This window comes from Phocoena sinus, chromosome 6 (assembly GCF_008692025.1).
Source record: "Phocoena sinus isolate mPhoSin1 chromosome 6, mPhoSin1.pri, whole genome shotgun sequence".
NCBI classification, from domain to species: Eukaryota; Metazoa; Chordata; class Mammalia; order Artiodactyla; family Phocoenidae; genus Phocoena; species Phocoena sinus.
Genome location: NC_045768.1, coordinates 96,428,259 through 96,454,068, shown reverse-complemented (window position 1 = coordinate 96,454,068; position 25,810 = coordinate 96,428,259). Strand labels below are relative to the sequence as shown.

The window sequence follows — 25,810 nt, the reverse complement described above, 5'->3', positions numbered from 1 at the left end:
AGGAGAATATTAATCATAAACGTATTTAAAAGATACTTTCATTAAGTAGATATATGATCAGAATCTTCAAAAGACTCATTGAACTACTTGTCTTATAAATGTAGAAGGGATTTATGGCCGTAAATATGTAGAAATACATTAAAATCAATTATAGAGGGTTCAGCAAGATTTTGTGAATACTAATAATCTAAAAATGGGTACAGGTAATTTAGATTACATTTCTTAAATTAGACTTCAAAAGCATATGAAATTTGGCTGTCTATATGATATAAAATTTTTCTTTCCAAGGAAATAGTAGAAAATACGTTTTGAAATGGAAAGAATTGGATGCTTACAGATGTTACTGGGGAATAAAGTTTGATTGTAAGTGAAGATGCTGCACAGCTGAGCAGAGCATATAAGTATATAGACTTGAATAATGACAAATACCATGGAGAAAAAATACAAGAAATTGGTAGTAAATGCAGGAGATTCAGAACATTTGCCAAATTTTCAAAGTTATGAAGAAAAAAATGTCTCTTTACTATGCATCCCAATAAATAGACTTTTTCATATGGATTCATAGAATGAATATAATAAAGAATCCCTCCTAGGAGACAATTTATTGATGCCTTAGCTCCAATTTAATTTTATTTTATTTAAAAAGAGACTATCTTCAGTCTGAAGGGGGGGAAAATTATCATATCAGTTGATGCAAAAAAAGTATTTGACAAAATTCAACATCCATTCATGATAACTCTCAACACACTAGGAATAGAAGAGACTTCCTTATCCTGATGAAGGGCATTTACAAGAAATTAAGGCAAACACTACCACTAATGATGAAAAACCAAATGCTTTCCCCTGAGAATGGAAACAAGGCAAAGATGTCCACTACCACTTTTCCTATTCAGGCAGAATAAGAAATAATAGGCAGTACCATACTGTCTTGATTACTGTAGCTTTGTAGTATAGTCTGAAGTCAAGGAGCCTGATTCCTCCAGCTCCGTTTTCCTTTCTCAAGATTGCTTTGGCTATTCGAAGTCTTTCATGTTTCCATATAAATTGTGAATTTTTTTGTTCTAAGAAAAAAATTTTAAAAAGGTCATGAAAACCTAGGGGTAAGGCAGGAATAAAGGCACAGACCTACTAGAGAATGGACTTGAGGATATGGGGAGGGGGAAAGGTAAGCTGTGACAAAGTGAGAGAGTGGCATGGACATATATACACTACCAAACATAAAATAGATAGCTGGCTAGTGGGAAGCAGCCACTATAGCACAGGGAGATCAGCTCGGTGGTTTGTGACCACCTAGAGGGGTGGGATAGGGAGGGTGAGAGGGAGGGAGATGCAAGAGGGAAGAGATATGGGAACATATGTATATGTATAACTGATTCACTTTGTTATAAAGCAGAAACTAACACACCATTTGTAAAGCAATTATACTCCAATAAAGATGTTTAAAAAAAAAAAGAAAGAAAGAAAAGCAGAGCTCTGTGTCCACTTTCTCTCCCATTCTCTCTACCTGCCACCTCATTGTGTGGCCACTGGCTGTGCCATGTACCCTCCAGGACCTGTGAGTGATCAATCCTGTTCCTCAAAGTTCCCTGATAGTTTTTACTGAAACACATCCTGCTATCATAATAAGAACCACAAGTCTCAGTCCAGTCACAACAATGGCCCCTGTGGTGGTGGAAAGGAATGTCTGTGGGACTCACTACAAGTACTATGGCCCAGGTGAGTGCCCCGGGCATTCCTAGCCAAGAGCATCACTACCAATAGGCTGAGACTAACACAAAAAACATTGTTTAATTTTGCTCATAGTGTGTTCTTTATTGTGTCTGGTTTTTTTCATTCAACATTATGCTGAGAGATTCATTCATGGTGTTGTGTGCAGCTATAATTTATTCATTTTTATTACTATAGTATATTCCATTATATTAACATAACATAATTTCTTTATTCATTCTACACTTTGATGAACACTTGTGTTTTAGCTGTTATAAACATTCTTCTATGTATCTCCTTGCATAAAATGTGCAACCATTCCTGTAGGATGTATTTCTAGAAATGGAATTATAGTATATGCAGGTTCATATTTCTTCAAATACTCACCAACATTTGCTTTTATAGTCATTTTATTTTAACTAGTGGCATCTCATGAGGTTTAGAACTTTTAATACGTTTATTGTCTATTTGGATTTCCTCTTTTATGAATAGCCTGTTAAGTTTCTTGCTACTTTCCCACTGGGTTGACTGTCTTTTTCATATTGATTTATAAGGCTCCTCACATATTCTGGATATGTGCCTTTGTTAGTTGTATGTGTTACAAGTATCTATCTCCACTCTAAGCCTTGTGTTTTAATGGTCTTTTTCCCACTGTTCTACACTACTAGCATTATAATAAATCAAGTATTCCCAGTACATTTTTTTCTGGGAACTGTTGTGTTCCACTTGTCTACGTGTCTATGATTTTACAAATACCATACGGTTTTAATTACTGTAGTTTTATAATGTCTTGATATTTTTTAGTGCCTATTTGTTCTTCAAAAGCATTTTTACTTTCTTGGCTTTTTGTGTTTCCATATAAATTGCAAATTCCATAAAAAAAACCAGGATTTTTATCAAGATTATATTGATCTTGATATATTATACTGAATCTTTAATCTTGATTGAATCTTGATTGAACTGATATATTATCAGTTAAGGGAGAATTAATATCTTTATAATATTGAGTCTTTCGATCTAGGATTATAGTATAACTCTCTATTTAACTTAGGCCTTTTCAAGTGTCCCTCTTTAAATTTTATAATATTTCTTCCTAGAGGCCTTTTAGCTATTTTTAGATTTGTTTCTAAATACTTGATTTCTTATGCTATTGTAAATGGTGTGTGTTTAAAAAGGTAATTATTTAATATTTATTCTTCATCTATAGAAAGACATTTGAGTATACTGACATTGTAGTCAATATATTCTGTACATACAATATACTCTGTATATTGATTTTTGTACATTGACATGGTAGTTAACCACCTTGCTAAACTCTTTTATTAATTCTAAAACTTTATTGAAAGACCCTCCATTTCATAATGAATAGAAATAATCATAACAGGCATATTTGTCATGTCCCTAAATATAAAACTGGAAAAGTTTCAGTATTTCACCATTAATTACACTGTTTGCTATGAATTCTGTTGCTGGTACTGATACCTTCCATCAGATTAAGGAAGTTCTTTTCTATTTCTAGTTGGGAAGAGAGGTTTTGCTTTTGTTTTTGTATCATAAAAGAATGTTGAATTTTATCAGATGTTCCTATGCTTCTATTGTTATATGATTTTTATTTTTAACCTGTTACTATGTTATCCTCATTCATTTTCTAAAGTCAAACTTTGTGTATCAGGAATAATACCAAATTAGTCATGCTGTGTTATTCTTTTTATATATAACTGGATTCCGGTTAGCAATGTTTTTTAAAGAATTCATTATGTTCAGCATTTCATGGGAATTCCCACTGTAGAGCTAAGAGTGTACAAAAGATCAAATTTGGTATGTGTTTTATGAAGATGTTCTACCATTGAGCAATAATGATGAAATATACTGAAAACAGTGTATATAATCTTTGAAGTGTTCCAAGGAATGCCATTGCTATCAGCACAGATAAAGCCATACATGTTCTTGTTAAAATTCAAACTACAGTTCAAAGAATGCTTCTGTATTTTCAGCCAAAATCCTGGATTGTGTTCCTTTGTCTTTAACAGCCATATGAACATTGTTATCCTAGCCTTATCTTCAATAATCTTTTAAACCAGTGGCTAAAAATTAAAGCTCTGTTTTCAGTTAAGACAAAACCTTTAATTTTCACAACAGGTATAAAACCAACAAAATACTCATTAATGTCAGAAGAAGAATTCTATATGTTCACAAGTAAGATTAGACTACAATCTTCCCTTCTAATATTGTCCTCATCAGGTTTTGGTATCAGGTTACAGGAGCCACATAAAATAATTTTGGGAGTGTCTTAGTCAAATATAGCTGCCAAAACAAAATACCATGAACTAGGTGACTAAACACAGGAATTTATTTCTCTTTGTTCTAGAGGCTGGAAGTTTCAGATCAGGGTGCCACTGTGGCTGGTTTCTGGTGAGAATTTTCTTTCTAGTTTGTAGACAGCTGGCTCCTCACTATGCCCTCACATGGAAGAGGCCACCAATACTATCAGACTAGGGTCTTACCCTTATGACCTCATTTAACCTTAATTACCTCCTAAAAACACTATCTCCAAATACAGTCACACTGGGGATCAGGGCTTCAATATGAGAATTTAGTGGGGGACAAAATTCATTTCATAGTTTTCTGCCTCACAAAATTCATGTCCTTCTCATATGAAAAATACATTCATTCCAGCACAACAGTCCCGAAGTCTTAACTCATTTCAGCATCATCCCTAGTGTCTGAAGTCCAAAGTCTCACCTAAATATCTAAATCAAGTATGTTTGAGATTTGAGGTACAGTTCATCCTGAGGCAAACTTCCTCTCCAAGCTGTGAATCTATGAAACCAAACATATTATGTGTTTCCAAAATACAATGTTGGGACAGACATAGGATAGACTTTCCTATTCCATAAGGGAGAAATAGGAGAGAAGGAAGGGGTGGCAGGTCCCCAGCAAGTACAAAACATAACAAGGCAGACTCCATTAGATCTTAAGCCTCCAGAGTAATCCGCTTTGCCTCAATGTCCTACCTTCCTGGCCCACCGAGGTGGCAGCATCACCCTCACCCCCCCCTCCTCTTTGGGGTGACCCTGCCCCTTCAGCCAAATGGGACCTGCCCACATGGTTTTCTACAGAAGCTCTGCCTCTGAAACAGAGGAGCAAATAGTTTTGTCCCCTGGGCCTATGATGCGAGTGGCAGCCCTTATGATCTCTGAATTGCCTTTCAGATCATTCTTCCCTTTCCTTTAAGAATAGTGCAAGTTCACAGCCACATAGCTCTAGGTCCTCTTCTGTAGAACGCAAGAAGTCTGACAGCTTTCCTTCATTCTCCCTGGCTTTCTCTGTCCTCTTTACTTCAAACTGGCAGTGTCTCTGCTGGTTTAATGCCATCTCTATTCCTGGCCTCAGCTGGGATGACTCATTAAATCCATGCATCACACCCGTGGTCTTGTTATCAAGTGGTTGTTCAGCCACACCCTCAGTGTTCTCTTCAGAACAAGCTCTCTTTTTTTGCAATATGAATAGGTTGAGAGTTTTCTAAATTTCTAATTTCTGGTTCCTTTTTGCTTAATAATTCCTTCTTCAATTCATATCTCTGCTCTTGCATTTTACTGTAAGTAGTAAGGCGAACCCAAGCCACACCTTCAATACTTTGCTTAGAAATCTCATTTGCTAAATATCCAATCTCATTGCTTGCAAGTTCTACCTTCCACAAAACACTAGAACACACTTCAGCCAAGTTATTTGCCACTTTCAAACAAGGCTCGCCTTTCCTCCAATTTCCAATACGCTCTTCCTCATTTCCATTTGAATGGCCCTTAACAACTACACTCCACCAATATTCTGTTCATGAATATTTATATTTTTATCTAAGTAGATGGAGGCTTTCTCTCCAGCTCTCTTTTTTTCTTTTTGAGCTGTCAGCAGAATCACTTTTAATATCCATATTTCTACCAACAATCCCTTCATAGCAATCTGGGCTTTTCCTAACATGCACCTCAAAACTCTCCCGTCCTCTCTCCTTTACCCAGTTCCAAAGCCATCCACATTTGTAGGTATTTGTTACAGCAGCACTTCTAAGCACCAAAATCTGTCTTAGTGTTCTCGAGAGGAACAGAAACACCAGGAATATATATCTGTATCTATATATCTATATCTCCTATTGGTTATGTTTCATAATCATGTGAGCCAATTCTTTTTAATATCTATATCTTTTTATGTATCCTTATGTATGTGTATATATATATATATATATATGTTCTTATCTTATATAAATATATATTTATATGTATATTTTTTACGTATTTATTTATTGTAAGGAATTAGTTCACATGATTATGCAGACTTAGAAATCTCAAGACCTGAAGTCAACAAGCTGGAACCCCAAGAGAGTCAATGATGTAGTTTCAGTCAAATCTGAAGGACTGGGAACCGGGAGAGCTGATGGTGTAAGTTCCAGTTCAAAAGCCAGCAGGCTTTCAGACCCAAGAAGAGCCAAAGTTCCAGTTCAAATCCAGAGGCAGGAAAAGACTGATGTCCCAGCTCAGTAGTCAATCAGAAGAAGTACTCTGTTATTCTCTGGAGGGTTAGTCTTTGTGATCTATTCATGTCTTCAACTGATTAGATAAGGCCCACTCACATTGGGGAGAGCAATCTTCTTTACTTAGTCTCTCAATTTAAATGTTAATCTTATCAAAAATACACTCACAACCACACTCAGAATAATGTTTGGCCAAATGTCTGAACACCCTGTGGCCTACTCAAGTTAACACATAAAATTAACCATCACAGGGATTTCCTTCTTTTCTTATTTTCTGGAAGATTTTGTGTAAATTAAAATTATTTCATCTTAAATGTTTGATAGAGCTATTTTCGTCTGGAGTTTTATGTGTGGGGAGATATTTAAAAACAGATTCAATTTATTTAATGATTATAGGAATATAAGCTTTTCTCCATTTTTTTTTTCTTGAGTTGATTACAATAAGTGATACTTTCTAACAATTTGTCCTTTTTTTCATATATTGACATGATTTTTTGCATATTTTGAAATGGTCTAAAGTTACTATATACTTTATTATCTTTAACTATCTGCCTCAGATATAATGTCTGTTTTATCATTTTTCATATTGGTTTTATGTGCCTTTATGTTTGTTTCTTAATGAACCATGTCACACTTTTGTCACTTTTATTAGCTTTATCAAGGTTGAAATTATTGGCTTTACTGTTCCATTCTATTTTATGTTACTTTTTTACATCATTATTATTTTTACTTTTGCCTTCCACCTTCTTTGGGTATAAATTGCTTTTCTTTTTGTAACTTCTTAAAATGGATGCTTAGCCCATTAACTTTTCAGGATTTCTTCTTGTCTAGTTTATGTATACAAGGCTATAAATATTTTCTAAATACTGCTTTAGCTGCATTCCACAAGTGTTGATATGTAGTATTTTATTATTCACTTCAAACTATTTTCTAATATCCATTAGAATTTCTCCTTTGATTAATAGTTTACTTAAAAAGATATTTCTTGATTTACATTTGGAATTTAACATATATTTTAAAAGATTGATTTATAACTTAGCTTTTTCATGGTCAGAGAGCATACTTTCCATGAGTCCAATCCATTTGCATTTGTTGTTGAGTCTTAGTTTGTGGTCCATCTGCTTATTTTTGTTAATGTTTTTGTGATTTTAAACAGAAAATGCATTCAGCATGTGTTGTGTGTTCTATATTTGTCCACTTGTCCATATTTGTCCACTTTTGTTAATCATTTTATTCAAATATTGTCTGTCAGTTACTGAGAAATGTGTGTTCAGGTCTTCCATTATAGTTGTCAGTTTGTGTATTTCTTCTTGTAGTTCTGTCAATTTCCATATTATTTATATTTAGACTACGTTATATGGTCAATATATGTTTAAGATTAGTGTGACTTCCAGGTAAAATAACCTTTATCATATAATTGACTTTCTTTACCTACAATATTTTTTTTTGCTTTAGATTTTATTTTATCTGATATTTATGTAACTTGTTTTAGCTAATGTTTAGATATTAAAGCTTTCTGTATACTTATGTTTTAGATGTTTCCCTTATGGAGTGTATATGTTAGATTTTATTTTTATCTACTCTGACAATCTTTAGTTTTTCACTGGAGTAATTTTCTTCACTTTTAATCATTTTAGTTACTGATTTACTGAGATTTATTTCTATCATCTTAGTTTGTGCTATTTGTCCCATCTATTCATTGTTTCTTTTCCTCTCCTTTCTCATCTTGTTAGATTAGCTGAATATGGTTATAATTACTTTTTCACCTTTGAACTTGTTAATACTGTTCCTATCCTATTTGTAGTTTCCCTAGAAATTAAAGCATGTACAATTAACTCCACAAATCTGAATTTGATCAAATCCTTACCCTCCTCCTGAGCAATACATGGATCTTGGGATACTTTCAATTCATTTACCCCTCTTTTGAATTAAATGTTATTATCTCCATTTGAAAGTCCATCTTGGTTTGTTTTTTAATTCTGTAGAAATTATTATCACTGTTTTATTCAGTCAATGCTAATTTACATTTGCTTATATATCTACCAATTTCTTTGTTCTTTTTTCCTTTCCTATCTTAGACCTACCATTTGGGATCAGTTTCCTACTGCCTACACCACACTCTTTAGAATTTCCTTTAATGAGATTTTGTTGCTGACAGATCCTCTTCTCTTAATTTTCATTTATCTGTAAATAAAAGAAATTCATCCTCATTTTTGATAGATAGGTTTGCTGTTATTTTCTTATAGTACATTGAATATATCTTTCCTCTTCCAGCTTCTGTTGAAATTTTTAAGAATTCAGCTATCATTCCCTCTGCTATTATTTTTAGGGTAATCAATCTTTTTTCTCTGGATGACTTAAAGATTTTGTTCTTTATCATTTTCTGCAGCTCTACAGTGTATCTAGACATGAATATATTCTCCTTTATCATGCTTGGAATTTCTAAGCTTCTTGCAACTGTGGATCTAGTCTTGAGTCTGAAAAATTCTCCGCTATGACATTTTTAACTATTGCTCTTCTCTCTCTACTCACCCTTCAGGACTTGGGTCAATTGCTGGGAATTTCTCACTTAATTCCTACAATTTTTATCCTCTCTGCTGTATTTTCTATTTTCTCTCTCCATCTTGTTCTGGTTTGTCTTTTAAATCACAAATTCTCCCTTCCACTGTCTTCATTTTGCTGCCAGTTATGTCCACTGATTCTTTTTTTTAATATGTCATCCTATATTTTATTATTGCTTCCCTGAAATTATTTCCAAGTTTATCATTGACCATATTATACAAATTCTAAGATGCACATTTTTAAAATGTTTTAACATCTTTGAAATAGAGATACGTCTGAAAATCACTATTATTTTACAGTTATCATCAGCCAAAAAAGCAACCAAATCATTTTGTGCACAAAACCAAATTTACAAACTGGTATAAAAGGAACAAAAGCATTTGTAAGATTGGTAACTATGAACCAGGTACGAGAGCTTCTTAAAATTTTTCTCCCGTAAATATGAGAGATGCAGAATAGGAGCTGAAACTACAGCCACCATTTGATTAAGCTTCAATAAACTACTGCATTCTCCAATATCTATGTGCTTTTGCACAGGGCAAGAAGGTGATTAAAGGAGATTCAAAAAGACAACCAGCCCTGCATTTTTCAGATCTTTGCACTACCCTCTTCAACTGCCCCCAGGACATTGGTATTGCTTTTGCTTTACTATTTGCATTAGTTTTCTATTGCTGAGTAACCATTTACCACAAATGAGGCACCTTGAAACAATACCCATTTATTATCTCACAGTTATGCATGTCAAGAATCTGGGCTTGGCATGGCTGGGTAATCTGCTCAGCATCTCACAAGGCTGAAATCAAAGTATCAGAAAGGCTGGTATCCCATTTGAGGTTTGGGGTCCTCTTTCCAGCTCATGTGGCTGTTGCAGAACTCATTTCCTTGCAGCTATAAAACTCACGGAGGCTGCATCTTCAAGGTCAGCATAATAGCATCTCTCTGACACTCAACCTTCTTGTAAAGAGTTCACCTTATTATGTCTGGTCCACCTAGCATAGTCTCCCTTTTCATTAACTCAAAGTCAACTGGTGAGTAACCTAATGATAAGAATGATATTCTATCATTTTCACTGATCCTCCCCACACTCAAGGAGAGGGGATTTTACAGGGTATGTACAACAGGTGGCAAAAACTAATTCTAAAGGTCAATTTGAATTCTGCCTACCAGACTACCCCAAAGAGAAGGCCTCAGGGCCTCCATCTGGCTCTTCTTACCGTAATAGGCCTCCCTCACTGCCCAGACTGCAGAGATCATGCATGGATCATACCAGTTTTTAGTGTATTTATTCCAATTATATATTCAGTAACCACAGGTTAGATTCATGGTCCCTTTGAGTTCACTGAGACAGAGTCCCAGCCCAAAATGTCATTTACCTCCTGTATGATATAGCTCCAGGCTGACTTATGGACATTGGTGGTGCTTTGTGTCCCAGAAATCAACATTGACAAAGAGCCAGTGTTTATCATCTCTGAAAAGTCTGGCGTTTCCTTTTGCCTAGTGCACAACGACTCTGTAATTGCCTGCAGATCCCTTCCTCCCAGCAGCAGTGGGTCCTGGTCTGCAGTCTCCTTCTACACTCTGTGAACCAGCCCCATCTTCTAAGCTTCTAGGTTCTTAAACCCCTACCCCTTCTTTTTGTTTTTCAAGCTCCAGAGATGGTAGCTTCTCCTGCCTCTGTGTCACCTCACCATTTGCTTTTTGCATTTTTAGTCCTCCAGTGTCTGTTTAACCAATTCTCTGTTTTAAAATGAGGGAATGAACCCAGAGGACATTATGCTAAGTGAAATAATCCAGTCACAGAAGGACAAATACTACATGATTCCACTTATAAGAAGAATCTAAAATAGTCAGACTCATAACAGAGAGAGGAATGGTGATTGTCAGTGACTGCAGGGAGAGGAAAAGGGAAATGTCTGTCAGTGAGTGCAAAGTTTCAGTTATGCAAGATGAATAAATTCTAGAGATCTGCTGTACAACGTTGTGCCGATAGCTAACCATATGGTTAAATGCACTTAAGAACTTTATGTTAAGCGTTCTTACAGGAATTCCCTGGCAGTCAAGTGGTTAGGACTCCGAGCTTCCACTGCTGGGGCCCGGAGTTCAATCCCTGGTTGGGGAACTACGACCAACACAGCATGGAAACATAACAAACAAACAAACAAGTGTTCTTACAACAACAAAAAAGAAGTACAAGGAAATTTTTGGAGGTAATTGATATATCTACTACTTTGATTGTGGTGATTGTTTCATGGGTGTATGTGTATGTACAAAGTCATCAAACTGTATACATTAAATATGTACATCAGTTGTATATCAACTAAACCTAAATAAAGCTTTTCAAAATAAATAGATAAAATAAAATGTCTCTATTAAAATAACTGTTATAGTTCCTATTTTTCTGACTGGAGCCAGACATATATCCAAGGGTTCCTCAATAATAGAATGGGTAAATAAACTACAATATATTCATACAATACCATCATATATACTGAAATACAGTTGAACATATTGTTGCTGCACATGGATGAAACTCATCCATGCTGCGACACAAAAGGACATATACAGTATGATTGCACTTACATACATTCTAAAATTAAATCCTCTTGTGTAGGGATGCATACATCGAGTGTAATAACATAACAAAAAGAAGGACGTCCTTACCATGAGCAGCAGAGTAGCAGTTGCCCACAGCAGAGAGGGAAGGCTTGCTACCAACTAGAAGGGCACACTTCTGGGGCATCAGTCATGTTTCCTGTCTTCACCTGAGTGCGGGCTATAGAGGTGTTTTATACGCTCTTCTGTATGTGTGTCATAGTTCACAGTGTAAAATATTTTGTTTGTTATTTTAATTCTAATACAGGTGACCTTGTAACTTACATAAACTTGCAGACTTACTTTCCATGAAAACTGTTTCTTTCCTATGTGCTTATATCAAGACTTCAGGCCTCTCCCAGGGAATAATATTAAAACAGTTTTATTGCAAGAGGAAAGTGCTGCTCTGAGCACATCAGTGACTTCTGAAGTGGCTGTAGAACATACTCAAGAAGTTTAGTACTTACTTCACACTGATCCACGGCATAGGTAGTTGTATTAAAAAGTGCCAAGGAAGATGAAATTGAGTCTGGTAGCACTAAACCTGGAACACATCAGCAAAAATTTATTAAACTCAGAAAATTGAAACTAACGTTCATGACTTTTTGGACCTTAATCTCTTTAAAATCGTTCTCAAACCATATTTTCGGAGGTAATCTGGTTTATCATCTATATATACTTAAGTCAAAGTATGTTTATATTTATTTTTATATGTTAGGTACATTTAATATATCTAAGCATTCTGCATCTCAAACGAAACAATAATTTTTAGCAAATTTATGGTAAACTTATAATGGAAGTATATAAATAAATTATATAAGTTTTTATGAATTAACTCCTGTGTGTCAAATCATAGCTTTCTTTTCCCTAATAGTATTAGGTTCATACAGAACTTGAAACAATTTTGGAAGCCCCAAGGGGATTTCAGCAATATGGTCATGCCAACGATGGCTGCTTTTTCTATGCTAGTTTCTCCCCACTTCAGGAATCAATTTCAAATTATTCCTCCTAGGTACCTAGTACAATAACCCCTCAATATCCAGAGGAGATTGATTACAGTACCCCCTGAAGATACCAAAGTCCTCTGATGCTCAAGTTCTTTATATAAAATGATGTAGTATTTGCTTATAAGCTACCCACATCCTCCTGTATACTTTAAATCATCTCTAAATTACTCATAGTACCTAATACAATGTAAATGCTATGTAAATAGTTGCTGGCAGGTGGCACATTCAACATAAATTCTATGTAAATAGTTGCTGGTGCATGGCAAATTCAAGTTTTCCGTTTTGGAACTTTCCGGAATTTTTTAATTTAATGTTTTTGATCTGAGTTGGTTGAATCCACAGATGCGAAACCCGCAGATATGGAGAGACAAATGTATGCACTTCTTTGCCTAAGTTTCTATAAGAAGAACACAGGCAGACATAAAACAAATATTAATTATACTTAAAACTTTTATCATATTGTCAAGGCTTTATTTATTTAGACAGAATAAAGTATCCAACTACAAGGTTTTTTTCCTTAAAGGAATTTTAAAGAAATTCCATGCATTATCATTTAGCAGTTTTACTAACTTTAAATATAATCAAAATGAAGTCTTACTGTAAGATTATAATTTTACTTAAATATGAGAGAAGAAAAAGCACAAATTCAGACTTTCTCTAACTAGCATACCTTTAGCAACTGACATTGCCAAGAGTGTGAATTTTCCAGCTATAAATCACTAAACACAATTGCTTAATAGTCAAATAAGGAAGGGTGTTCAGAAATGCCACATAATACTGCACAAGGATTGTATTGCTCTGCAGCATTTAGAGAAAAAAATAATGGTAAAAATAAAATTCCAGGATAACTTGATAAAGTATTGTGATTATATATATATATATATATATATATATATATATATATATATAGTCTTTCCCACCTATCAATGTTTTGTTATCCAAAGTACCCCATCCACTTGTTCTGTGTAGTGAGCAATACTCTGGCCTTGACTTCTTTGCTGGAGCCTCAGCCCTGGGACCACCACCACCAAAGCACACTACATCACTTATCATACATTCAGTGCTTCCTACACCTCTCTTGAATTAGAACCTGTCTTGGTTCTCATCTTTGCAAGGGTACTCAAGTTCTCTTTAATTGTTTCTTCTATTGTCCATAAAAAAGTCCAATCACAAATATTTATAGGACAATTTTATTTACTTCCAGAGTTTTCCTATCCTGAATTCCTTATGAGCCTACTCCCTCCCCTCCAGAATATTCATCACTGGCGCAGGCTCAGAGTCCTTGGACTCTAATCCAGTCCAATGTGAGCCAAAAAACTGTGGCAAGAAGGGAAAGAGGAACTCAGACAGGTAGAAGCTCCACTAACACATTTGCATAAGAAGTGGCTTCTGTTAAGACAATAAAATATCCCTTCAGTTAAAGGTAACATCCACAGTTGTTTTTTATTAAATTCTCATATTATAAATACCCTCATAATGAAAAGAATCTCAGAAACCCATGTATTGAAAAGGGTGACACATTCTTAGCTTCCAGAGTCATGGGCAAATGTCAGGAAATCTTAGTGGAGAAAAAAAACGTTAACAGATAGTTGAAAATGGCTTAAAGTGGGCATGCGGACCCTGAGAAAACCATAATTCAAAAAGAGTCATGTACCAAAATGTTCATTGCAGCTCTATTTACAATAGCCAGGACATGGAAGCAACCTAAGTGTCCATCATCAGATGAATGGATAAAGAAGATGTGGCACATATATACAATGGAATATTACTCAGCCATAAAAAGAAACAAAATTGAGCTCTTTGTATTGAGGTGGATAGATCTAGAGTCTGTCATACAGAGTGAAGTAAGACAGAAAGAGAAAGACAAGTACCATATGCTAACACATGTATATGGAATTTAAGAAAAAAATGTCCTGAAGAACCTAGGGGTAAGACAGGAATAAAGACACAGACCTACTAGAGAATGGGCTTGAGGATATGGGGAGGGGGAAGGGTAAGCTGTGACAAAGTGAAAGAGTGGCATGGACATATATACACTACCAAAAGTAAGGTAGATATCTAGTGGGAAGCAGCCGCATAGCACAGGGAGATAAGCTTGGTGCTTTGTGACCACCTAGAGGGGTGGAATAGGGAGGGTGGGAGGGAGACGTAAGAGGGTGGAGATATGGGGATATATGTATATGTATAGCTGATTCACTTTGTTATAAAGCAGAAACTAACACACCATTGTAAAGCAATCATACTCCAATAAAAATGTTTAAAAAAAAATACAGAAAAGCGGAGGAGGATCAGGAGCATGCTGAGGCAAGTCTGAGGGAGTCTCCCATGTCTCCCATGAGGTCTCCGCAGCTGCACTTTGCCGTATCTCACTTTGCCTCCTCTTACAGCTCTGAACACACAGACCTGTGTTGCCTCGACTCTGTCCAATTTAAACAATAGCCGACTTCCCCATTGCCAGTGGTTTGTCTCATGCTGCAACACATGGGAGCATTCCAAAACTGGGAAGTGACTGATATGAATTGAAAAATTTTACCAATTACTAACATGTTTTTAGGAAATATATCATGATGCTGAAAAAAAGTAGTTCCACTGAAAGAGATTTGGCAACTGCATCAAGGTTTGTTTCTTAAGGAACCAAAATAATGGAGCCAATAAATATGTATATATATTATTTAACTTTCAGTCTGAATTACATGCCTACTTTTGAGCAAATATGTGAACTGAGATGCCCTAAATATAATATGAAATAACATGTTTATTGTGGACAATTACACAGATGTTATTTGATAGCTCTTTACACTGTATCATTCACACAATGAGAAATGTCTTTTCCTTTTCATGTTTAATAAAGTATACTGGTCTTATAACTGGATCATTTGCAGCATATAAAGCTTTTGGCTTTTAATAATTCAGCTTCTTGCATTGAAGTTGATCCACATGTTAACGATTACAGTTAAGTGAATAAGGCTTTAGGCATGAAAGTGGCCCTCAGAGGCTTATGTTTCTTCTCATCTCACTAAAATGACTCTTTTGGAGCACGTTTACATAAGAAATGGATGTCATATATATTTTTTCACACTGGTTTGAATTTTCTTTCTTTTATTCCTTTTACTCTCCAATATTACACCACCTCACCTACACTGATGTATTCATTAGCTATGTTTATTGTCTATTTGTATGATTATCGTATTATCATCCACAGTGTTGGAGTTTAATTTGCTCTATTTTTGTGGTAAGAATGAAACAAACTGCTTCACTAACCAGCAAGCAGAATGGAGAGAGGAGCCCTTTAAAAAATACACGTTGCAATATACAAGTTACAACCTATAATTAAAAATATGAGAAAACCAACCTCAGTAGACCCTTTAGAAGTTAAAGGTCTATGGGAAATAGGCCACATTTTGAGTTTACCTCATTCTATTTTCATTCAAAAAAATTTTTTTCTTCATATACGAGGTATTTCTTACTAGAGGATTTTGGGTGCCTGCGAATCAAGGAAATTTTAAAAATAAGGAGAAAACGACAGAAATGTCATTCACAGATGATTCAGTTTTCAGTATTATTGATACCATTTTGTAGAGATGCCAGAATCAATTAAAGCCTGTTGAAAGTACATATGTTAAAAGTAACTAATTGCTTTCAAATTTTCATTACTTTTCATTTCATAGAAAAAAGCTTTTCTTTAAAAAAAAAACACTAAACTTTATGTCATAGGAAGAAACTAAACACATAACTATGCTTTAAGTACTTTGCAACCAGATTGTAAATAAGTTGTTTTAAAAATGGTGTCAGTCAGTCTCACCAGCTTAGAGTGGCTGGAGCAGCCTCTGGGAGGATCTTTCTGGAAATTCGCTGTGAAAGCCGACTCCAACTTAAGCATAGCTGACATATCCAGTTTATCAAATCGCTCCATTGCCCCTGGCATTTTCTACAAAATCAGATAAGTAGGTTTTGATTTCCATCTTATACTTACAAAATTTTAAATCACTTCTAGAAAAACTTAGGAGGTGCTGGGAACCATTAGTTTTCTTGAATAGTAAATAGAAAAGCTGATTGTTAAATTGTATTATTTTCACTAAATTTGGGGATATTATTAAAGATTCATATGAACAGTCTCATTTTTCTGCTTATAACTATGATAGCTGCCTCCCCTCCCGAAAAAGCAGGGCTCATCTCTTATGAAAATGCATTTTTCAGGTTGAGATCTAGACAAATTGACATTATTCAGCAACTTTATTTTCATCATTTTTAGCTTTCCTTTTTTCCATTCTATGAGTCTTCCTGGGATGTGACTGACACTCACTCTTGCTCCTATAACCAAGCTGGAATTTCGTAAAGACTCCACTTCTTTGGTTTTTTCTAAGATCAAGTCCTGGGCATCCTTTTCATCCTTGTTGCTGCAATATAGAAAGAAAAAACAAATATAAAATGCAAACATGGAGGGCTTCCCTGGTGGCGCAGTGGTTGAGAGTCCGCCTGCCGATGCAGGGGACACGGGTTCGTGCCCCGGTGTGGGAGGATCCCACATGCCGCGGAGCGGCTGGGCCCGTGAGCCATGGCCGCTGAGCCTGCGCGTCCGGAGCCTGTTGCTCCGCAACGGGAGAGGCCACAACAGTGAGAGGCCCGCGTACCGCAAAAAAAAAAAAAAAAAAAAAAATGCAAACATGGAAAAAAATTAATCAACCTAAATGAGGATATGAGAAAGATACATGACAGCAAATCTTAGCATAAGACTATTTAAGGAGTCATAAATAATTTACAACCAACAGAAAAGAGTTAAAGTCTAGAGATGCTACCAAAATATATAGCCCTGGATCTTCACAATGCTCTTAGAAAATGTGAAGCGGCTGGCTGGATTTAAGAAACATTGGACAGGAGTAGACGAATTCCTAGGTTCAGACCATGTAGTTGGGGAAATCATTAATTCAGGGCAAAGACAGTTTTATGGACTTAATTAAGAAATGTCACTATTCTGAACTGTTTATTCTTAATTAGAGATTAATGTAAATATTAATGTAAGCACTGAAAATCTACACTACACCCAACTGTAATATAGCTTACTGGTAAGCATTATGTACAGTCTATACCACTTATTACTGTAACAGCCTTAAACCTCCATTCCCAGAAGGATCGCTCAGTTAATGAGATGGTTAGTCCCATCACTCCCCAGCAAGTTCTGTGCTGGCAAATGAAAACTTAAGTATAAGAGTGAACGAAAGAAACTTTTAGACATACAAAGAGGTAGATAGTTTACAACACACAAACTTTTCTGAAAGAATTCTTCCAGGATGTTCTCTAGTGCAAAACAAAAGCCGAATTCAAGAGAGAGGGAAACAGGATACAAGAACAGTGGCAACAACTATAAATGTAACTTATGATTAAGTCTAATATACTGTCAATAAATTATAATCTGGATCTAAAATCCCATATGATATCAGCATTAGATCTGGAGCGGAACTCTCAGAGTTCTGGGCCAAATGCAGGGAGAACACAAGAGCCCTACTCTCACTGTCTCCACTGGCCATTCAATCTTTGTGAAGCAGCAGTCGTCATAGAATAATGACTCTGCTGGATCACAATCAACGCCTACCAGTAAATAAGCAAATTCTTCAAACACCTTAGAAAAGACGTGCCCTATAGAAACAAATTACACAATTTTGAATATTTTTATTGTTAATGAAAACTTAGAGCATCTTGTATCTTTACAGTAAGAGGTAATATCACAGATTCTCATATAACTGAACTTGAAAAATACATTTCTTCGAATCTGATCTCCAGAAACTCTTTTAGGCTCAATTATGATGTTTTTGTATTAAGTGTGATTATAGTGGAAATTTTTGAAATAAAGCTGCATCTCACATATACTTACATGTGATACATGATATGAAGGGCTTTCAGGAGAAAAAATATTTTCTTGTGTGGTTTTCCTGCATGTTAATAATCAAAGAAGCAAACTGAGCACAATGCTTGAACAAATTCTTACAGAATTTAAAAGGAAATAACTGCCTACGAACAAATCACAATTAAAAGAGTTTAGGCAAGACACAAGACAAACACAAACCAAAATATGTGCAGGAAGAAACAACAGTGAAACTAGTGTAGGCATTGGGTCACATATTCCTGGGAACCAATTTGGTTCTAGCTGCTAGGATTTATGTGAACCTAAGTATATTAAAAGCATCTCTGGGGACTTCCCTGGTGGCACAGTGGTTAAGAATCTGCCTGCCAATGCAGAGGGCACGGGTTTGATCCCTGGTCTGGGAGGATCCCACATGCTGAGGGGCAGCTAAGTCAGTGCGCCACAACTACTGAGCCCACGTGCTGCAACTACTGAAGTTGAGCACCTGGAGTCCGTGCTCCACAACGAAAGAAGCCACCGCAGTGAGAAGCCTGCGCTCCACAAAGAGGAGTGGCCCCCGCTCACAACAATTAGAGAAAGCCCACGTGCAGCAACGAAGACCCAACGCAGCCAAAAAATAAATAAAAATAAGAAATAAAATTTTTAAAAAGCATCTCTAAATTAAGACACAAAATGGAGTGTTAATATGTATTTACCTGGCAGAGTAGTTAAAAGCATCTGAAATATATACATTCAAAAAATTGTGTGTGTGTATACGTGCATCAGAAGATAGATATATAGATATATAGATACATATATACACATAAATATTTTGCCTCATTTATTTTATCTCTTGTTCACTCTTTTTCTCCATATGTTTCTCTTTCTGAATCATTTGAATATAAGTCACAGACACTATGTTTTATTACCCCTTAACTACTTAAGTATAAGAACACTTCTTACATACTCACAGTACAAAAATAAAAACCTGGAAATCCAACATCGACACAACACTATTAACTAAAATATAGCTTATATTGTGGACACACAGCTTTTTTGTTGTTATTGTTAAATACACACCAAAAAAGAGTTAGCTTACAGAAATTGTCTTAATTTTTAATCTCAGTCAGAACTTGATAATTCAGGAAAGTGAGCTGAAGAATGTTTAAGAGTAATAAACACATGTAATTTCCTAATTCATTAATTTCATGATGTATTTAAATATAGTGCTACCTGTATTTCAAAGCACCATTTCCTGTTATAATTTGTTAGAAAAGAAAATAGAAATTTAGCTAAAAAATAAGTATTCTTTTGAAAGCAGAAGCCCTGAAACCCAGCTCTAAGTATAAACACTATTTAGCATATATTTTTAAAAAGTGTAATTGAGTTATTACTGGTAAATTAATAAGAAAAGAACTGCAGACGTTGGCCTTAAGTACCTTCCTAAGGCATTCTGTAGGGGCATAAAATCATTCACCCTACAGAATAAGGGCGTTCTGTCCTTGCTCATAGTGACACAAACAGTCCCAGGGCTTCCCCTCCTGGAGATCTTGGTGGAGCAGGGAGGCCTGAAAGTCTAGCTCCAAGTCCTGCAACTGTCCAAAGGAGTTGCCGGTGTGAGGCCAACTGCTGCTCCCTGAGGCTGGAAGGATCCTGCTCCAGGATTCCAAGGAAGGCACTGGCCTCAGTGGCAGTTAAATGAGAAGACATAACTGCACAGGCTTGATGGGCATCCATGTATAATGGCCCATCCTGTGGGAAAGGAGGAAATCCTTCCCTGGATCATAGGGTGGGAGAAATCCAAAAGGACATTCTGGTGATGACATTGTGATACTGAATCATTCAACATAGCCTTTGAACTCTGAACTTTCATATACATATATATATATACAAAATATATATGATCATATATATATATATATATATATATATATATATATATATGACAAGAAGAAATTGCTATAAGTCGCTTCATAATTTTTTTATTCTGTTTTGTTTTGTTGAGATATTTCCTTTTGGTAACCATTAATTTTGATAAAATTTCAAACTTGCAGAAAAGCTTAAGAATAGACAAAGCCCTCCTGTAAATTCTTTATCAAATTTACCATTTTAAACATTTTGCCCCATTTACTTTACCTCTTGCTTACTCTCCCACTCCATTTGTTTCTTTGTTTTGTTTTGTTTTGTTTCTGAATCATTTGAAAGTAAGTCACAGACATTAAGCTTTATTACCCCTGAAATACTTAGGAATAAGGACACTCCTTACATAACCACAGTACAAAATTAAAAACCTGGAAATTCAACATCAACACAACACTATTAACTAAAATATAGCCTCTATTCAAATTTTGTTAATTGTCCTAATAATGTCCTTTGTAATTATTTTTCTCCAGGCTCAGGATGGAATCCAGGACTGCTAGCTGCGTTTAGGTGACATCTTTAATATGGAGATGTTCCTCAGTTTGTTTTTGTCTTTTGTGACTTGGAGACTTTGACAAATACAGATCAATTATTTTCAGTCTGGTTTCCACATGATTAGATCCATGTTAGCAGCTTGGAGAGGAATTCCGTAAAACTGACGTTCTGCCCAATTGCACCCTATAAGATGACACAAACTCCAACGCCATGCACCCCAGGGTCACTTGATGCCCATTTGTTGGTGATATTAACTTTGGGTAACCAGATTGTTTCTTTACTGTAAATTTTCTGTTCTCCATTTCTAACTAATAAGCTGTTCTGTAGGAAAATATTTCAAAATTCAGCAGTTATCCTGTTCCTCATCAAACTTTCATCCACTGACCATTCTTACCTGAATGTTATTAATATGCTCTGAAGACAGGTTTCCAATGTCGGCATTCCTTCTACATTTGTTAATTGGCATTCACTATAAGAAACAGCTTTTCCTTTTCTCTCACTTGTTATGTATTCTTTAATTTATTTATACCTGAATATACTAATGGGCTCTGATTTCACCTTATTCCTTATTTATTTTGATGCTCAATTGTCTCCTGCATTAGTCAGCTCAGGGTACTATAACAAAATACCATAGGCTGGGTAGCTTAGAAAACAGAAATGTCTTTCTCACAGTTCTGGAGGCTACAAGCCCAAGAACAAGGCATCATAAAAGTAGGTGTCACCCTGAGGCTTCTTCTTTCGGCTTGTAGGTGGCCGCCGTCTCACTGTGTGCTCATATGGCCTCTTCTTCGTGTGTGCTTGGAGAGAGAGAGAGCAGTTTTGATGTCTCTTATAAGTGCCTCACTCTCATGACCTCATCAAACCTAGTCACCTCCCAAAGCCCCCACCTCCAAATCCCATCACATTGGAGGTTAGGACTTCAACGTATGAATTTAGGAGGGGAAAAAATATTGATCCCGTCTGGACAATTATCTCCTATTGGTCAGAGGGAAACACTTCAAGCAGACTCTTAAGTCCTTTTCACAAACTCCAATATTATTTGAAGGCTTAATTGTTTTCTGGCATAAGATGTACCAAGGTCATCTTGTTCTTTCACTGTCCTAGATATGGAATCAAGAATTTTCCGAGGACCCCTTTTTCTTTTTGTGGGGATTGATATTTAGAAAACAGCACACTATATGTGCTGCTTGCTACTGGCTTATTGCTCACTGCTACTGGCTTATCCCTGCTCTCGTTCCTCTCAGCAGAAAGAACTAGGTGAACATGCAAATATATGCACATGCATATACATATACACGCACACACATATACGTATACAAACATACATATACACGTACACGTACCACTCAAATACACATACCCATGTACACACACATGCCTGTACACATAACACACACGCACAAACTTATATATACACACACAGACACAGAGGCACAGACATATATACATGTATATAAGCTTTGTAAAAATAATAAAATGAAACACAAAATAGACATTTTAAATCTGATTCCTGAACCTGACACTATCACAGAAGCATATCTCTTAGGAAATGGAGTAGGAGCCAGGCAACATGGTGGACAAACCTCATAGAATCAGGAGTCATTGACTCTTACCACACCTGTTCACCTGAGAAACAGCTGTGAAGCATGCTAAACAGAGTGGCAGCTGTATCTCTTAGCAATACCTTGAGTCTTAAATGTTCTGTGTTCAAAATCTCTACTCCTATAGTCACAAAGGTCATTCACATTTACTTTAATGTTGGAATAAATATGGCTATATAACAACAACTATTAGTCTGTAAAACATAGAGATGAATACCTGTTTTCCTTGGGGACTTTGCTAGTGCAGAGCCTTCATTTGGTTGGGCTCATACTGAATGATGCACAAAGAGGCAAGTAGTGGAAGGCAAGACTCCATGGGACATAATCCAGTCCCTTAATCTCAACTCTAGACCATAAGGAAATTCTCATTTAAATGAGAATTAAATGCAGTTCATTCAATGCTCTTAGCTATATTAAATTAATAGGTAGTATTCTATATTATAAATCACTTTTATAATGTAATCTTTGAGGGCAGGATTGATACACTCATAGCATTTTAGTGGACTTTCTGAAATCTGCTAAGAGAAGGCTGGAAGGCAGTGTGAAAGAATGCTGTATCAATGCTTGCTGAATGATGGATGTTATCAATGAGACCATCCAGTGTGGGTCAGCTCAGGGACACTCCAGATGATGGTTTCCAAAACAAGAGTAAATAAGGACCAGTTGGTCTGAAAAGTGTAATTGGAAACTGTTCTACATACATCAAATTGTTTAAGAAAATTAATTAATTCAAGGAAGATAAATGATTATCTGCCACCATATGAAGTTTTGCTTGTTAGTGAGGGATTACACACATACACAACCACACACAATATTATTTTAAAAATTTTAATGATGGTTCTTTCCAGAATACTGTGTTCACTAATACATCTGGATAAGTGGAACTCTGTAGAAATCATATACAAACTCCTCTAACCTCTTCCAACAAGCTCTAGTTTCTCCCTATCTTAAGCCAAAAAGAAAAATGATAAAACTTCAACCCTCAGCTAAGTTTACCCCAGAATGACTATAAAATAAGACTAAAATAGCATAAAACAAAAATCCAAGTCTTTGAAGCCATTTGAGGACAGCCAAAGCCACCAAGATACCAGAGTAAAGGGAAATACATAGAGTGGGCCTTATATTCACCACAACCCTTTCTTTCAGAGCATTTGTTAGTTTGCCATCCTGTGCACAGACACAGAACAAAAAATAGCAGCCCAGAGCTTACAGCAATCTTACTGGGCTGCAGGAGATGATGGCCAAAATTTGAGAAGAAAGGGAACCAAAGAGGGCTTGACATTCTGCATGCAACTTCCTTCTTCACAGGGCATTTGATAAATTCTAGGCTGTAAATATGGAACAAAGAAGACAAGCAAAAAAGCAGTTTTAAGAGACTATAAAATGAAAGCAGAGTTTCAGCTGTTTAATAGGGCTGGAGAAATGGAAGTTGGAGTTCAGAGCCTATCAAAGAGCAGAAGTCCTTGTCAACATTCGAGGTTTTCATTTGAGACCTCAGAAAGTCTCCACCATGGGAGTCAGAACAAACTAGAAAATGCCAGCTTTAACAATGTCTGAAATACCATCTGAACTGGATTCAGGTGAACGACCCACTCTCTATCTGCCTACCAACAGAAAATCCAATCTAAGGAAAAGCAACTTCATCCTGAGCCTCTATAATTGCTTATGAAATTTCTGTTATTTAATGAAAAGGCAGTGCACTAAGAATTCATGTAATCAAAAATACAAAAGTAAAAACAGACAATAGAGAAAACCCACAGGTAAACCATATCTTGTCATGTCTCCAATCCCGCAGAGGCCAACTGTGAGTCAGAGTTTATTCAGAAATGCACTCGTGAGCAATAATTATGGAAGGGAGGGTACAGGGGCAGGACTGGGAAGAGAGAGAAGTTGAGTCATCATGAAGACCCAATTATAGTCTAAACTGACTCCACGGAGAACTCTAGATCAAGAATGGGCTTTCTGAGTTGTGTCAACTTGCGCAAAGATAGGCGGGCATTTATGTTACTCATCAGTCAATGGATGTGGGCTCCCCTAGGGTGGTAAAACCTTGGCAAAGTGGTTCTGCATCTACAGCTGAGGCAATCCCTGGAGTTACTGAGAGCTGAAAGTAGTCTGCTGACAGAACTCCGAGCAGTGGAGCCAACAAATGTTTCAGTGAAGAGGGAATGTGGGTACACATCACATGTTCAAGAGGATATATAAAAGATGAAAGATAGATAAAACTAAACTGGGATTTTAAAAAGATGTCATGTTATTGGGACCCAGGAAAAAACAGAAGCCAAGACAAGATTCGATGTGCAAGATATTTATTAGGAGAAACACTTGTAAGAGTGTATTAATCATGTTTATTATTTTCTATATTTTATGATGCTTTGATATCTTGAGGCCTTATGGACCCAGAGAGAGCTTGACCCTTGCAGGGTTAGCTAACTCCTAGAGATAGCAAACAACTTGCCTGAAAGCATGCCTTTGATATGCAAACCAACTAACCCAGAGCCTATACCCCCAACCACTTCCTTTATCTAATTCTCACACACACCAAGCCAGTACCCCTCCTGCCCTACATCACCTCTGTACCAGGTACCAGACAACTAGGGATGACTTCTATAGCCTAGAGTCCACCAAAATCATTCAAACTATCCAATCTTAGACCTGCTCAGATGCTTAGACTGTCTTACCTTTCCTCTCCATGAAACCACAATAAATTCTCTGGCCCATGCTCTCCCCTCTCCTTCTCCCTCCTGACTGACCCTGGTGCTTCCCCATGTGGCCCTGCAGGGCACAGTATGCTCCCTCCCCTTGGGAATTTTAAGCAATAAACTCCTCCTTCAAGGCAGTCATCAGTCCATATCTGTCATCTTACCATACCTAATTAAACCAAATCCAAGCTACCAACCAAAACAGAGAGGAAATAGAGGGGGACCCTGGGAGAACCCGGATATGACCCCAGGAGAAGGAAAGAGAGAAGAAAAGAACATGTGTGGAAGGACCTTATACTGAAGTGCAGTTCTAAGGTATGCCTGGTAAGGATGTCGGGGACACCTTAAGGCAAACTCTCCTGGCAAATGAGTCCTCCATCTCTCAGGACCATCCTGCCCCTGGTATTCCTACAAAGCTCACTGGCTGGGATCAGCCTGTGGGAATCACAGTCCCAGTACAAACACTGTGATGAATTTAGAATACAGCAGCTGAGACCAGTGGTCAATTAATATGGCCCCTGCTTTGGGAGGTGAGAGGTGCATTCTCATGGCCACCAAAGATGGCAATTCTAGAACACAAAACATGTAACTTGAAACAGAGATTCAACAGATGGGATACTAGTGAACAGGAAAATGGGTCAATAAAATTTTTTTCGATAGAAAAATTATGGGAAGGGAGAAGGAAAATATAGAAAGTTTGAAGACTGTACATGAAAAACAGTGAAAATGTATAACAAAAGTATTTATAGTGCAAGAATAATGAAGAGGGAGAATTGGACAAAAGTAGTATTAGAGTAGGTACGGACCAAGTATTTTCCAAAATTGAAATCAAGTGACAAATCCAGAAAGCTCTACAAACC

At 36.4% G+C, this 25,810-nt stretch overlaps 1 protein-coding gene across 1 annotated transcript in view; it reads right to left on the bottom strand.

Moving 5' to 3' along the window:
* Window positions 1-19,969, bottom strand: part of LOC116755043 (serine/threonine-protein kinase MRCK alpha-like) — a 50,099-nt gene extending 30,130 nt beyond the window's left edge. The window contains 5 exon segments of the mRNA XM_032633901.1: window positions 11,854-11,930; window positions 14,665-14,812; window positions 16,196-16,321; window positions 16,697-16,790; window positions 19,755-19,969. Of these exon segments, the coding sequence (XP_032489792.1) occupies window positions 11,854-11,930; window positions 14,665-14,812; window positions 16,196-16,321; window positions 16,697-16,790; window positions 19,755-19,969 (660 nt within the window).
* Window positions 19,970-25,810: the final 5,841 nt, after the last annotated feature.